This window comes from Phocoena sinus, chromosome 17 (assembly GCF_008692025.1).
Source record: "Phocoena sinus isolate mPhoSin1 chromosome 17, mPhoSin1.pri, whole genome shotgun sequence".
NCBI classification, from domain to species: domain Eukaryota; kingdom Metazoa; phylum Chordata; class Mammalia; order Artiodactyla; family Phocoenidae; genus Phocoena; species Phocoena sinus.
Genome location: NC_045779.1, coordinates 53,880,140 through 53,893,058, shown reverse-complemented (window position 1 = coordinate 53,893,058; position 12,919 = coordinate 53,880,140). Strand labels below are relative to the sequence as shown.

The 12,919-nt window shown below is 34.8% G+C and overlaps 1 protein-coding gene across 3 annotated transcripts in view; it reads left to right on the top strand.

The window, feature by feature from the left end:
* The window catches only part of CSMD3 (CUB and Sushi multiple domains 3), a 1,083,470-nt gene that overhangs the window by 1,056,668 nt on the left and 13,883 nt on the right, over nt 1-12,919 (top strand). For all 3 annotated transcript variants that reach the window (XM_032609830.1, XM_032609829.1, XM_032609828.1), the window contains 3 exons: nt 1,844-2,023; nt 4,899-4,964; nt 11,094-11,252. In XM_032609830.1, the coding sequence (XP_032465721.1) occupies nt 1,844-2,023; nt 4,899-4,964; nt 11,094-11,252 (405 nt within the window). The remainder of the gene's footprint in view (nt 1-1,843; nt 2,024-4,898; nt 4,965-11,093; nt 11,253-12,919) is intronic.

The window sequence follows — 12,919 nt, the reverse complement described above, 5'->3', positions numbered from 1 at the left end:
CTCTTGTAATTGCATTCAGTTTGGTCACCAGGTAATTTTAGATGATGATTATTTTTTAGGTTCATAGATCTGCACCTATGAATCTGAAGTACTTGTGAGATACAGGAGGCTCCAACATAGTAGAGACTCAATCTTTTTCACTTGTGAAATTCTCTGAGAACCTGAGGAAAGCTAGAAATGTCCATGAAAGGATATATGCATGAATACCTTAACCAAAAATTTGAATACTACTTAGGATTTCCTGGAGCTTCTAAATGTGCACTGACTCTAAGTTGAAAACACTTGCTGTACAGATTGAATAAGAGCAAAGATCACTAAACAGTCTTTTTTGAATACAGTTAGAAATAAATTTTAGCTGGTGAGTTATCTCTTTTTTCCCTCCTACTTTCTCTTTTTATTTCCTCTCCATCTTTTTTGCGGGGGAGAAAAATGAAGAGTAAGCAGGAATAGAAATACTCATCAGAATGGTTTCTAGCTTTTAAGATTTACTGAAGTCCAAATAAGTCCTGTGAATTTACTCCATCCCTGTTCAGAACCACCCAAATAATCACAGGGGCCCCTGTGGATCCTCAGTTTACTGAAAAGCAGCAGAACACTCCACTGAGAAGTCGTGTCACATGTCTGGCTGGCTTATATTTAAATACGGCAAAATTCCTTGAAAGAGAATTGTGTACATACTTTAGAACAGCTGTGTGGGATATACTGAGGTATTTCATAGTAAACTAAGATTCTTTGATGACCTGCATGTGGGATATGATGATTTAAATAAAATTAAACGGCTTCTGTTACTGCAGAGCATCTCAGAATATCTAATAGGTGCATAATGGGGCTTAAGAATGTAGCAGAAACAGACTATTTGTGTTTATTCTTAGCAGTATTTCCTCAATAAGAATTAAATTTTATTAACTGAATTATATTAAATATAAACCACATAACAAAATGTTTTTCACATAATGTTAAAAATATTAGCTATTTTTTATAGCTTAGTACATATCCACTAGGAAACAAATGGAAAAAAATTTTTCCAAACAAATTTGTCCACAGAACACTTTTTCTCAGAGACCATCTTTAAGGGTCTATATCCATGAACAAATGATCAGAAATGTTGTCTTGCTTAGGGGGAGAATTCTTTGTAGCATCTATTTCTGATTAAGAAGGGAATGGTCATCATAAGACACAGGTGAACTGAGCGACAGGGTCAGAGAGTGTCATAAGTGCAGGTTTAGTGGAATCAAAAAATTAAATGAATGAAAAGATACTCGTAGCATATGGACCCAAAATATGGCCAGAAAATTCCATATGCAAAAAATTATTAAATTGTACTTTCTACATTAGGAAATATGAATATCAGAGCAACGTACTAAACTGTGGTTGAATTTACCTTTAGAAGACATGCTTTTTAATTTAAAATAAATATAATAAATAAAAATTAAATATTAATATTTCCTAAACTGGTATAGAAAATCTGAGTTTGATCAACTTTAAAACTTATCTTAAGCAGGACTTATTAGATCCTTTAAAATGCTAATATATATTGTGACTCTCTAAAATGGTGATATAGTATACATTTATTAGCTTAATTATCCAGAGTTAGTCTTTTATTTTTTCTCTCAGTTTATATGTTAACAACCACCAGTGTTCCACAGATGGTCATTTATGAAATGCTAGTCTATGAAAACAACATTTACATTTACATTGATAAGCTTTCCTTGATTCATGAGAATAACAAGTTATATTTATATAAAAACATTAACATACCTATAAAAATATATTGTGACTCCGATCTCAAAAGTTTCTTAACATGTCTATAAAAATGAACATTTTTTCGCTTTTCTTGATATAGCCCACAGCTGTAAACAGCCAGAAACTCCTGCTCATGCAAATGTAGTAGGAATGGACCTTCCATCCCATGGGTATACATTAATTTATACCTGCCAGCCTGGCTTCTTCTTAGCAGGTGGAACAGAACATAGAGTGTGTAGATCTGATAACACCTGGAGTGGAAAAGTTCCTGTTTGTGAAGGTAAGTTTTCTCTATAAAAGCTTTCAACAGAAGATTTTGTACTGTTTAAGCTTTCCTCAGATACAAGAGACCAAAAAAAATCAATTTAGATTAACTTAGGAACAAGGTAAATTTGTTCGCCAACTCTAAGAGTAGGAGTGATGTAGACACTTTTGGATCCCGGGGCACAGAAATGTTTTTAGGCCTTTTTATAGCTTCTTTTGCATGCTCTATTTTTAATTCTTGCCTTTATTACTTTTCCTAGTTCTCTATTCACAGAAGTTATATTAGTTTTCTAAGGCTGCCATAACAAAGTACCACAAGCTGGGTGACTTAAAAGAATAGGAATTTATTCTCTCACAGTTCTGAAAGCCAGAAGTCCAAAATCAAGGTGTCAACAAGGCCATGTATCCTCTGAAGGCTCTAGGGAAGAATCATTCCTTACCTCCTTCGAGCTTGTTATGGCTTCTGGCTATCCCTGGCATTCCTTGGTTCATAAATGCCTCACTACAATGTCTACCTCTATCTTCACATGACCTTCTTTCCTATGTATCTCTATATGTCCTGTTCTCTTCTTATAAAAACACTAGTCATTGGACTTAGGGATTATTTCAGGAATATTTTACCTCAAGATTCTCACCAAATTACATCTTCAAAGACTCTGTTTCCAAATAAGGTCATGTTCTGAGGTTCCTAGTGAACATGAATTTGGAGTGTGTACTATTCAACCCACTATAGTAGGGAATATTGCTGCCAGCATTCCTGGGTTTATATCCTTCTGGTAGAATAACCCTAGTAGAAAGAGTCTTTCCCAAAACTTGGTCAGGAAAGCACTATATGAAAGTCTGATTGCCACAATTTTTAATGGAATCCATCTCCAAATTCATTTCTCAGCCACGATGATATGACAGTTTGACCAGATCTAGGTGATGTTCCCACCCAGGTTGGTGCTTTGGTTGATCAGGACAATCCCCATCTGAACAAGTTGTAATGAGTTTACCAGAGGAAAAAAGTGTTATGTTTCCAGAAGAAGGAACAAAGGAGGTTTTTCTAGAATTCTTGATAAAGTCATCAATACATTCTTTTTTTTTTCAGTCCTTCTAATTCTTTACGTCTTGTGGCCTTCACAAATGTAAATGACTTTCTCCTCTTGAAATGTTTTCACTCTCTTCTCTTAGCTAGAACATTACAGGTTTCTTTTTTCTTTTTTTTTTTTAATTTTTCATGATAGGAATCCCTTCTGTGTGAGATCTTATTCTTTTATTTGTTTACTTGTTATTGTCTTTCTCCACTCTCCTGTCCTTTCATCTGCCCTTCCCCGACTAGAATATAAGCTCAAAAGAAAAAGAAAAGAAAAAAAAGAAAGTTTAATAAATCTAAATATGGCCCATTTTAGGGTTCTTTTACGTAAAAATAAAAAAGAAACTTTGTCAAAGTATTTACAACTGTGATTTTAACCACTAGATCAGTGCCTTATATGTGAAAAGTGTTCAATCAATATTTGTTGAATAAATAAATATTTTATCTCCTCAAATTTCTGGCTACCTATTCTCCATTTCCTTTTTAAGCTTAATGTTTTCTACCCATTTTTTCTAAAGCTCAGTTCTTAGTCTTCTCTTCTTTTCACTCTGTGTTCTCTCCCTAGGTGATCTGATCTCATTGAAGCCAGTGACTTAAAGTTTTCTCTATGAAGGTTATTTACAAATTAATATTTCTAGCTCATTTATCTTCTCTTAGCTCCAGAATTATATGCTCAATTTCTTACCTAATATCTCTTCTTGAATTTCTCAAAGACATTTAAATAATATATGCAAATCTAAACTCATCAATTTCCCTTCACTGTAAGTCTTCTCTTGATGTTCCCTAACTCAGTGGTACCATCATCACATAATAAATAGAAATCTAGCAGTCACCTTTGACATCTTCTTGTCTCTTTAAATCCACCAGAATTTTAGTAGGTTTAAAAAAATTCTATCCACTTTTGAATTTATCATCACTGTTACTGTAATCTAACTCAGCATTATCTCTACTGAGACTACTGAAATGGCCTTCTAACTTCTCTACCCAAATCAATACCCACTCCTTTCCAAATTGTTCTCCACCTTGCAGCCAAGGTGATGTTCAACCAAATAACTTCCCCTTAAAACCTTTAAAGACATTACTTTGTTCTTAGGAAAAAGATGTATGTCTTTACAGGTCTACAAGCACTGCATATCACAGCTGCTTCAACTTTGCAGGCACTTTCAGCACCCCACATGATTTTGAGCTCCTTTTGGTTTGACTTAAAAACTTTAGTTTAACTCTTTACCTTTGAGACTAGCCAATTTCTTGTGACATCATGGGATACCTTAACAATTTTTAAGTCTTTTTTTTTTTGGTGGGGGGGCATGCCGCACAGCTTGTGGGATCTTAGTTCCCTGTCCAGGGATCAAACCTGGGCCCGAGCAGTAAAAGGGCCAAGTCCTAACCACTGGACCACCAGGGAATTCCCAACAATTTTTAACTCTTAAACATGAACCCGACCCAAATTATTTGCCTTTAAGCAACAGGAACATACCCTCAGCCCTCAACTTCCATGTTGGAATCAACTGTTTCCATGTTGGTTTATGCTTTTAAAATAAGAAACAAGACCCCAAAATACTAAGGCAGCACTGATATTCCCTTTGCCCCACTGGACTATAATGGGGATAATTATAGAAGTTGTTAGCTGAACAGAAGTGTTGAGTGAGGACTGAGATGCTATAGTGAACAGGACATTTTGGAGAAAACTATATGATATCTCAAAGAATAAAATTGACAGTGCATCAAACTGTGTGTGTGTGTGTGTGTGTGTGTGTGTGTGTATGTGTGTTATTTATTATATTAAATTTTGTAAAATTTTTGTTTCTTTTCATAGCTGGTTCCAAAATATTGGTGAAAGATCCTAGACCTGCGCTAGGAACACCCAGCCCAAAGCTAAGTGGTTAGTAATTTCAGTTGTTTTTCTAGTAGTCATGATTTCCCAAGGTGATCTTCTGTTGTATTGACAAAGTGACCATTTATTTAGAAAAATATATTTCAGTATGGGAAAACTATGCATTTTACTGTTTGGAATTTGAAGTTTGAAAATTTGTATTATAGGATACCAAACTTCGAGCAGTGTAATACTGTGACATGTTAATATTCCAAAAATATTGTATATAGTTGTCTCTATAAAATTTCCCTTCAAGAGTATCTGTAGATAGCTATAAAATAATGGCAATGGTTTATTTAAAACATTAAAATAAAAATTAGATTTACATATAATTTTTAAATATAAATTTTTTAAAGAAGGAACCAAATACACTTGGAGTGAGAGTAAAAAGTTCAGCAACTTCTAAAACTTGTCCAGTTTATTTTCAGTAATTTGATTTAAAAATAAAATTTTTAGTCGTTAAAAATATGGGCCTTGAAGTCCTACAACCTTGATGTAATCCCCATGTTATACACTGCCTACCCTATGACTTTGGAAAAGTTAATTTCTACATCTGAGCCTCCATTTCTTTACCTATACAAAAGACATATTGATTAGATTAATATGAATGAACTTCATAAAATTGAAGCACAAAGTGCTTGGCTCATGGTAAGGGCTTAGTATACGAGAGCTTCTTTTTAATGTATTAGTATGTATTTTATTTACATGGTAGGAATGAAAAGCTACACATAAAATTAAAGGCTCAGCATTTAATCTTTACCTTGGAAATAGATTTGGTCCAGTTGTAACAAGCCAGGTAGAGTGTTAGAATCTAATTTTAGTTGGTTTAAAAAGTTCTCAATGGTACATGCTATTAAACTGGACTGCCTACCAAAAAAATTAGTCTGAGAAACTGATTTTTTTCAACAGTCAGTGAAAACAGACTGAATTTCTCTAAGGTGACCAAAAAATATGTCATCATGAGAGAGAAAGTGTTGCATGGATTCAGAAAACCACAATGGTCCCAGCCCCTGGTAACCTCTATTCTACTTTCTGTCTCTATGAATTTCCCTATTCTAGGTACTTCATATAAGAGGAATCACACAATGCTTGTCCTTTTGTGTCTGACTCGATAATGCTCCGTTGAACGTACATACCATATTTTATTTATCCATTCAGCTGTTCACTGACATTAGGATTGTTTTCACCTTTTTGGCTAGTGTGAATAATCCTGTGAACACTAGTATACGAGATTCTTTTTGATTTCCTGCTTTCCATTCTTTTGGGTGGTAGTAGAATTGCTGGATCATGTGGTAATTCTAGGTTTAACTTTTTTGAGAAACTGCCAAACGGTTTTCCAAAGCAGTTGAGTCATTTTACATTCCCACCAGCAAAGTACCAGGGTTTCACATCCTCACCTACACTTGTTATTTCCTGTTTACCACAACTTTTTAAAAAAAGAAAAACAAAGACTTAGTGCAGGGTTGTAATTATAACTCAAAATGTGTTCAATGTAAGACTAGGTTTGCCTCATTTTTAGGTAAATATCTTCCATTGGACCTTTCATTTCATGTCCACTGTTAAAATGTTTACCATTAATGATTAAAGGACTTTTTTCTGGTTAAAAAAAAAAAAAGAAAGAAAACCACAATGGGCAATCAGTGCCCAGAACTTTCCAAGAAAGATACTTTATCTGGGAGCAGATGTGTACCCTGAATAATAGCTCCAGCATATCAAGTATAAATCTAGACTGTCCTGGGCAAAACATGGCCAATGGCTACCAATAAATATTTCAGGCTGACAAAAAAAATTTTTTTAAAGAATATGGAAGAACTAAACAACAAAACTAATATGTTTGATGTAATATATATATATATATTTCTCATCAACCAATTAAATAATATATACTTTCTTTAAAGGCACATGGGACAGCTATAAGAATTGATCATATATTAAGCAATAAAAAAATCTACACAAATTTCAAAGCAAAGTTAGTCTTACCTGACCATGATGCAGTTAAAAGTTAATAAGAAAATGGATAAAATTTTTAAATTCCTCAATATTTGGAAATTAAGAACAAAATTAATACTGATGAATAACTCATGAATTGAAGAAGAAATTAAAATGGAAAATATAACAATATAGTTTAGTTATGCTGAAAAATCTAGATATCAAAACTTGGGAGCTAGAGCAAAAGTAAAGATGTGAGGGAAATATAAAGCCTTAAACCCTTACATTAGAAGAAAAGAAAGCCTTAGAATTAATAACTGTCCCTGTTAAGAAGATACAAAAAGTATAATGGAATGATCAAAAGAAAGCAGAACTCAATGTAATAAAAATGATCAAACAAACCAAAAAAAACCCCAAAAATATAACAGAAGAATCTCAACAGAGTCAAAGTAGTCCTTTAAAAAAAAATGTACAAAGTGAATAATTTCTGTTAAGATTGATCAAGAAAGGAACAAAAAGTAGTAACATTTCAAAAGGAAACATGAAAACCTACATAGAGTAGATTGAATAAATTAGCAATATGTAACAGAAAACTACTGTAACTGTCAATTTTAAAAAAACTTAAACATTGACAAATTACTAGAAAAGTGGATTTTAACATAACTAATAGGAGAAAACTCGAATAATCCCATAACAAAGTAATAGTTAAAGCTATTTCCACAAGGAAAAACCTGTTCCATATGCCTCTACTGATAAGTTCTACCAAATTTTGAAGGAACAGATCATCCCAGTTTTATAAAACTATCAAAAAAACCCCTCATTTGATGGATCCAACATAACTCTAATAACTCAGGTAAAGACACTATAAAAAGAGAAAATTACAGGCCCATTTGACGTAAGATTATAGATGAAAAAATCCTACATAAAGCCTTAGCAAATCAAATACAGTTGACCCTGAACAGAAAGTGGGTTAGGGGCACTGGCCCTCAGTGCAGTCAAAAATTTGCATATAACTTATCGTTGACCCGCAGTATGTGGCTCCTCCTTACCCAAGATTCCTTCATATCTGTGATTCCGCATCTATGAATTCAACTAACCACGGATCAGTACAGTAGTACTATAGTATTTACTGTTGAAAAAAATCTGTGCATAAGTGGACCCTCACAGTTCAAATCCATGTTGTTCAAGGATTAACTGTACAACATTATAGTAAAGATGACACATCATTACCAAATTGGGTTAATGAAAGATTTACAGGGATATTTTCATGTTAAATAATCCTCAAAAGTAATCTATCACATTAAGAGATTAACATGCAAAAAATATGATTATGTATGATCATCTAAATTATGATCATCTAAATACTTGCACAGAAACTACTTTGTAAGATTGAACATCTATTTATAATTTTAAGAAACTTTTAATAAATTAGAAAGGAAAAGAATTTCTTTAACCTGAGTGAAGGTATCTATAAAACTCTAGAACAATGTCATCTTAAGTGGGAAAACAGAAGCATTTCATTTAAAATCATGACACAGTGATTAGATTACTCCAAAGTAACAATTAAATTTGGCAGTGGTATCAGTGTCAGGAGCATGATACTCTATATGGTAATGCTATGAGGCCTATGTAGCAAAGTTTAGATTCAAAACTGTCTTGAAAAATAAAGATCGTAACCATCATTGTCTTCCTCCTTTTCACTGTGCTCCACATCAGTGATAGCTAGATGACATTTTAGAGTTTAGAAAGAACTGCCAAATACACAATCACATTTAAATCTCAAATTAGACTTAACAATAGAAAGTATTGTCATCTCCTTGTACGTAGGGATTTAAATGACCAAATAGCGTCTGCCTCTCGCATCCTATCATTAGTTACATTTCTCAGTTATGTGTGAGAAAGGTGGAGGGTGGTGGTGGCATGCTGGAGCTGACCGGTAGAGCTTTGCCATAGCCAGTTCTGTGCATTCTTCCAAACTCTGCGTTCAGTGATGTCATGTTCATAGTTTGAAATCTGACATCACGGGATATTTACACTATAGAATCAGCAAATAGTACAACCAGTTTGTTGGTTTGTTTGTTTTCTGGAGAGCCAGTTGTTAAACATTTACTACCACATCAATGATTAATCCTGATACAATGTTCTTTGCTGCTGCTGGTACCTACTTCTTTCCATTGCTATTTTCTCCTGCCACGGGGGTTCTCTTTAGTCTCCTTCAACCAACTTCCTTAATTCCCCTAAGCACAATGACAAGATCACCAAGTGTAGCAGATTTTCATTAAATATTCAGGGGTATCAAAGAGTAAGCATAATACAGGCCAGGGAAAATAAACAATCAGAAAGATAAGAATAACACGTTTATTGAGTACCTACTATATGCCTTCACACTACTGTTAGAACATCTTTCTCCCTTGCTCTTCCTCCTATCTCTACAACTAAGAGCCTATTACCTCCAAATTCCAGATCTTTCTAATGAAGGATAATTTAGCTTGTCACTCCCTCCTCCAAACTTATTTTAGGTATGATTTTTGAGTTAACTGCTCTTTAAAGTGCTTACCAAATCAAGGGCTTTTTACGCATACACCGTATCAAATTTTTAGGTAAGGTCTCCTGTACATACAGAGCATAGCTGTGTAGTTTGAGGTTTGGGGAGGGAGTGCCACTATAAGGGTGACTTGGCAAAGGTCCCAGAGCCAGGACTATGGATTTTTCATGATACTAACTGCATGTTCACTAACTATATATTTTATTAGCAACTATGTAATGATCTACGAGACCCACGGTTTCCCTATTTTACCTGTATAATACTAATGATAGCAACTAACACTTATCAAAACTCTTCGTATTCATTATCTCATTTAATCTTCCTTGTAACTCTGTGTTAATCCCACATTACTGATGAGGAAATTCAGGTTTAGAGAGTTAAGTAACTTAGGGAAAACCACACAGTTTATAAATTGTAGAGGAGGGACGGAAATACAAGCAGTCTAGTTCCACTGCCTGCATTTCTAGTCCTTCTGCTATATAGCTTTTGAATTATCATAGAAAAAAATAATCATGTTGGTTGAAATACTCAGTAAAAATTCTTGAGTGCATTGTATGTTCATCTTCTACCATAGTATTGTTTTACTTGTTTGCCTAGTAGAATTCAGGGAATGTACAATTTGTAACACAGTCTCTGTGATCTGAGCAGTAAGAACTGTGATGTATGTAGAGAAAAACAGGTAACAAATGTCAATAACTTGTTAGAAAAAAAAAAAGGCTTTCCTCTAAATCCATGTCATTCATTCAGTCACACAAATAGGCAGGCTCTTTTGAATAGCTGATTTCTGAGGATGTGCTTTAATGTGATGTACAGAATTAATGGAAGCTCTCTCAGCCTCTTACCAGGACCTGAGAAGACTTTGACATACCTAATTTATATTAGCTATAAATTACATAACTAATTTATATAAATATAATGACTTATTTGTCTGCATTTAACATTAAGAGTGTTTCTTATTTGGATGAAAGGTTTACATTAGAATATTCTTTGATTCTACCACAGTTCATCTCTTTCCCATGAGAGTTAGCCAATTCTAGTGACAATTCTTTTATTTCCATAAATACCTGTAAACCTCAAAGCTGTCAGGAGCAAAACAGGTAGAGCCCTGTTCTTCTTCAGGAGCATCTATTATTGAAATAACTGAACTCAGTATTCTGTAAAGGGGTAAAAAGGTCAAAGGAGCATCTCTCCTGATCGTCTCCAAGGCTTTTATGCAAGGGGGGGTTTTAACTCTATGCTCTTCCTATGAACCTATTCCTACTGCTAGGAGAAAAGCAGGCCTATTGGGACTTGTATATAGACTGACTTGGCCCAGTAAAATCATTTTATTTTCCTTCTGAAAGAAAGATATTATTACAGGAAACCAAATATAAGTAAACTTGATATTTAGCTGGATTCTAAATATGTCTTATGTCATTAATTGGTGGTGTTTATTTATCACTCATTGATGATGTATGTACAAATCTAGATTATTATTTTGGTTTATTCTAAAAAAATTAAAATACTTATGTGAAGAATTCATTTTATAATGTAAATTCTATATTATTGTATATTTAGAAAAATATGATTATTCAATAAACTAATACTCATTAATCTGGTATTTAATGCTCATATTTACAGGGCACTGTAAAATTAACATGTATGTTTATTTAATCTATTCACAGTTCCTGATGATGTATTTGCCCAAAATTATATATGGAAAGGCTCTTACAATTTTAAAGGAAGGAAACAACCCATGACCTTGACAGTTACTAGTTTCAATGCTTCCACTGGGAGAGTCAATGCAACACTCAGTAACAGCAACATGGAACTACTACTTTCAGGTATCACATTAAAGAACAGCAAACAATGCCTTTATACCTTCATTTCCATCATATCATCATTTTTTTAGTGATTTTTATACTGTGAAATATTTGCTATATTTTTGATGACATTCATAATTCATTCAGAAACAAGGCTTTCTGGTTTTTTCATTGATGCATGAATATTACTACACAAATACAAAACTCTGTGATTCTGAAATAAGCTCCCTCAAGAATATTTTTATGTGGCTAGAATGACATGTCATGAAATAGAACAGAACTTTCAATTTGAATATAACTAACTCCTTCTCTATTCTCATAACACCAAAGAGACTGGATCAGTGATTTGCAAGCTATTCTATGGTCACAAAATTATGTCTTCAAATGAGAATGTTTAGGAGGACACTACAATTTAAGACAGAAAAGGTAGAGTTACACTACCTTAAACAGGCAGACAGAACCCAGAGCCCTATCCATCTGCTCAACTTTCTCAGGTCTCTGTTTCCTCTATCTAATGCACTTCCCTCATTATCTTTGAATACTGTGTTTTTTTCTGACATTCAAATGTTTCCTCAAATGTCATCTGGTCAACAGTACTTCTGATGACCCTATCTAAAGTAAGCTTCACATTACAAATAGACTCACTCTTAGTCATAGGCAGTCTTATCTTGTTTCATTCTCTTCTTTTCACTATTTGAAATTATAGTATAGTGTAGTATAGTGTAGTATAGTATAGTATGACATGACATGATTTGTCTATACTCCAGCAATACAAGCTCTAAGAGAGCAGCTCTTTGCCTTCCAGTTCATTACTAATGCCTCAGATGTTAGAAATGCATCTGGACTCCCATGGGCACATGCACAGGAGCTGCTCCTGCCCCACACTCCCTCCCTCTGCCTTTCACTTCCCAGCTGCCAAGATCTTGGAAGCTTTGAAGCTCAGCATGGGATTCTTCCACTGAGTGAGTGGTCCTGTGTCCCACATTGGCTAGCTCATTTGGTTGATGAAGACATACTGACAGAGTTGTTGTTGGTTTTACCCTTTTGCCTTCTCACTAGCAATGTAAAATAGAGACTGTATCTCCACACCCTTAACAACAGAGGATACTGTCAAGCTTTTAAACTTCTGCTGATCTGCTGTGTGGCTGACGGGGTCTTGGTGCTCCAGCTGAGTGTCAGGCCTGTGCCTTTGAGGTGGCAGAGCTGAGTTCAGGACACTGGTCCACCAGAGATCTCCCAGCTCCACATAATACCAAATGGTGAAAGCTCTCCCAGAGATCCCCATCTCAATGCTAAGACCTGGCTCCACTCAACAACCAGCAAGCTACAGTGCTGGACACCGTATGTCAAACAACTAGCAAGACAGGAACGCAATCCCACCCATTAGCAGAGAGGCTGCCTAAAATCATAATAAGTTCACAGACACCCCAAAACACACCACTGGTTGGGGTCCTGCCCACCAGAAAGACAAGATCCAGCCTCATCCACCAGAACACAGGCACCCCTCCCCTCCACTGAACCAACCTTAGCCAATGGGGGCAGACAACAGAAACAACGGGAACTACAAACCTACAGCCTGTGAAAAGGAGAGCCCAAACACAGTAAGTTATGCAAAATGAGAAGACAGAGAAACACACAGCAGATGAAGGAATAAGGTAAAAACTCACCAGACCAAACAAATGAAGAGG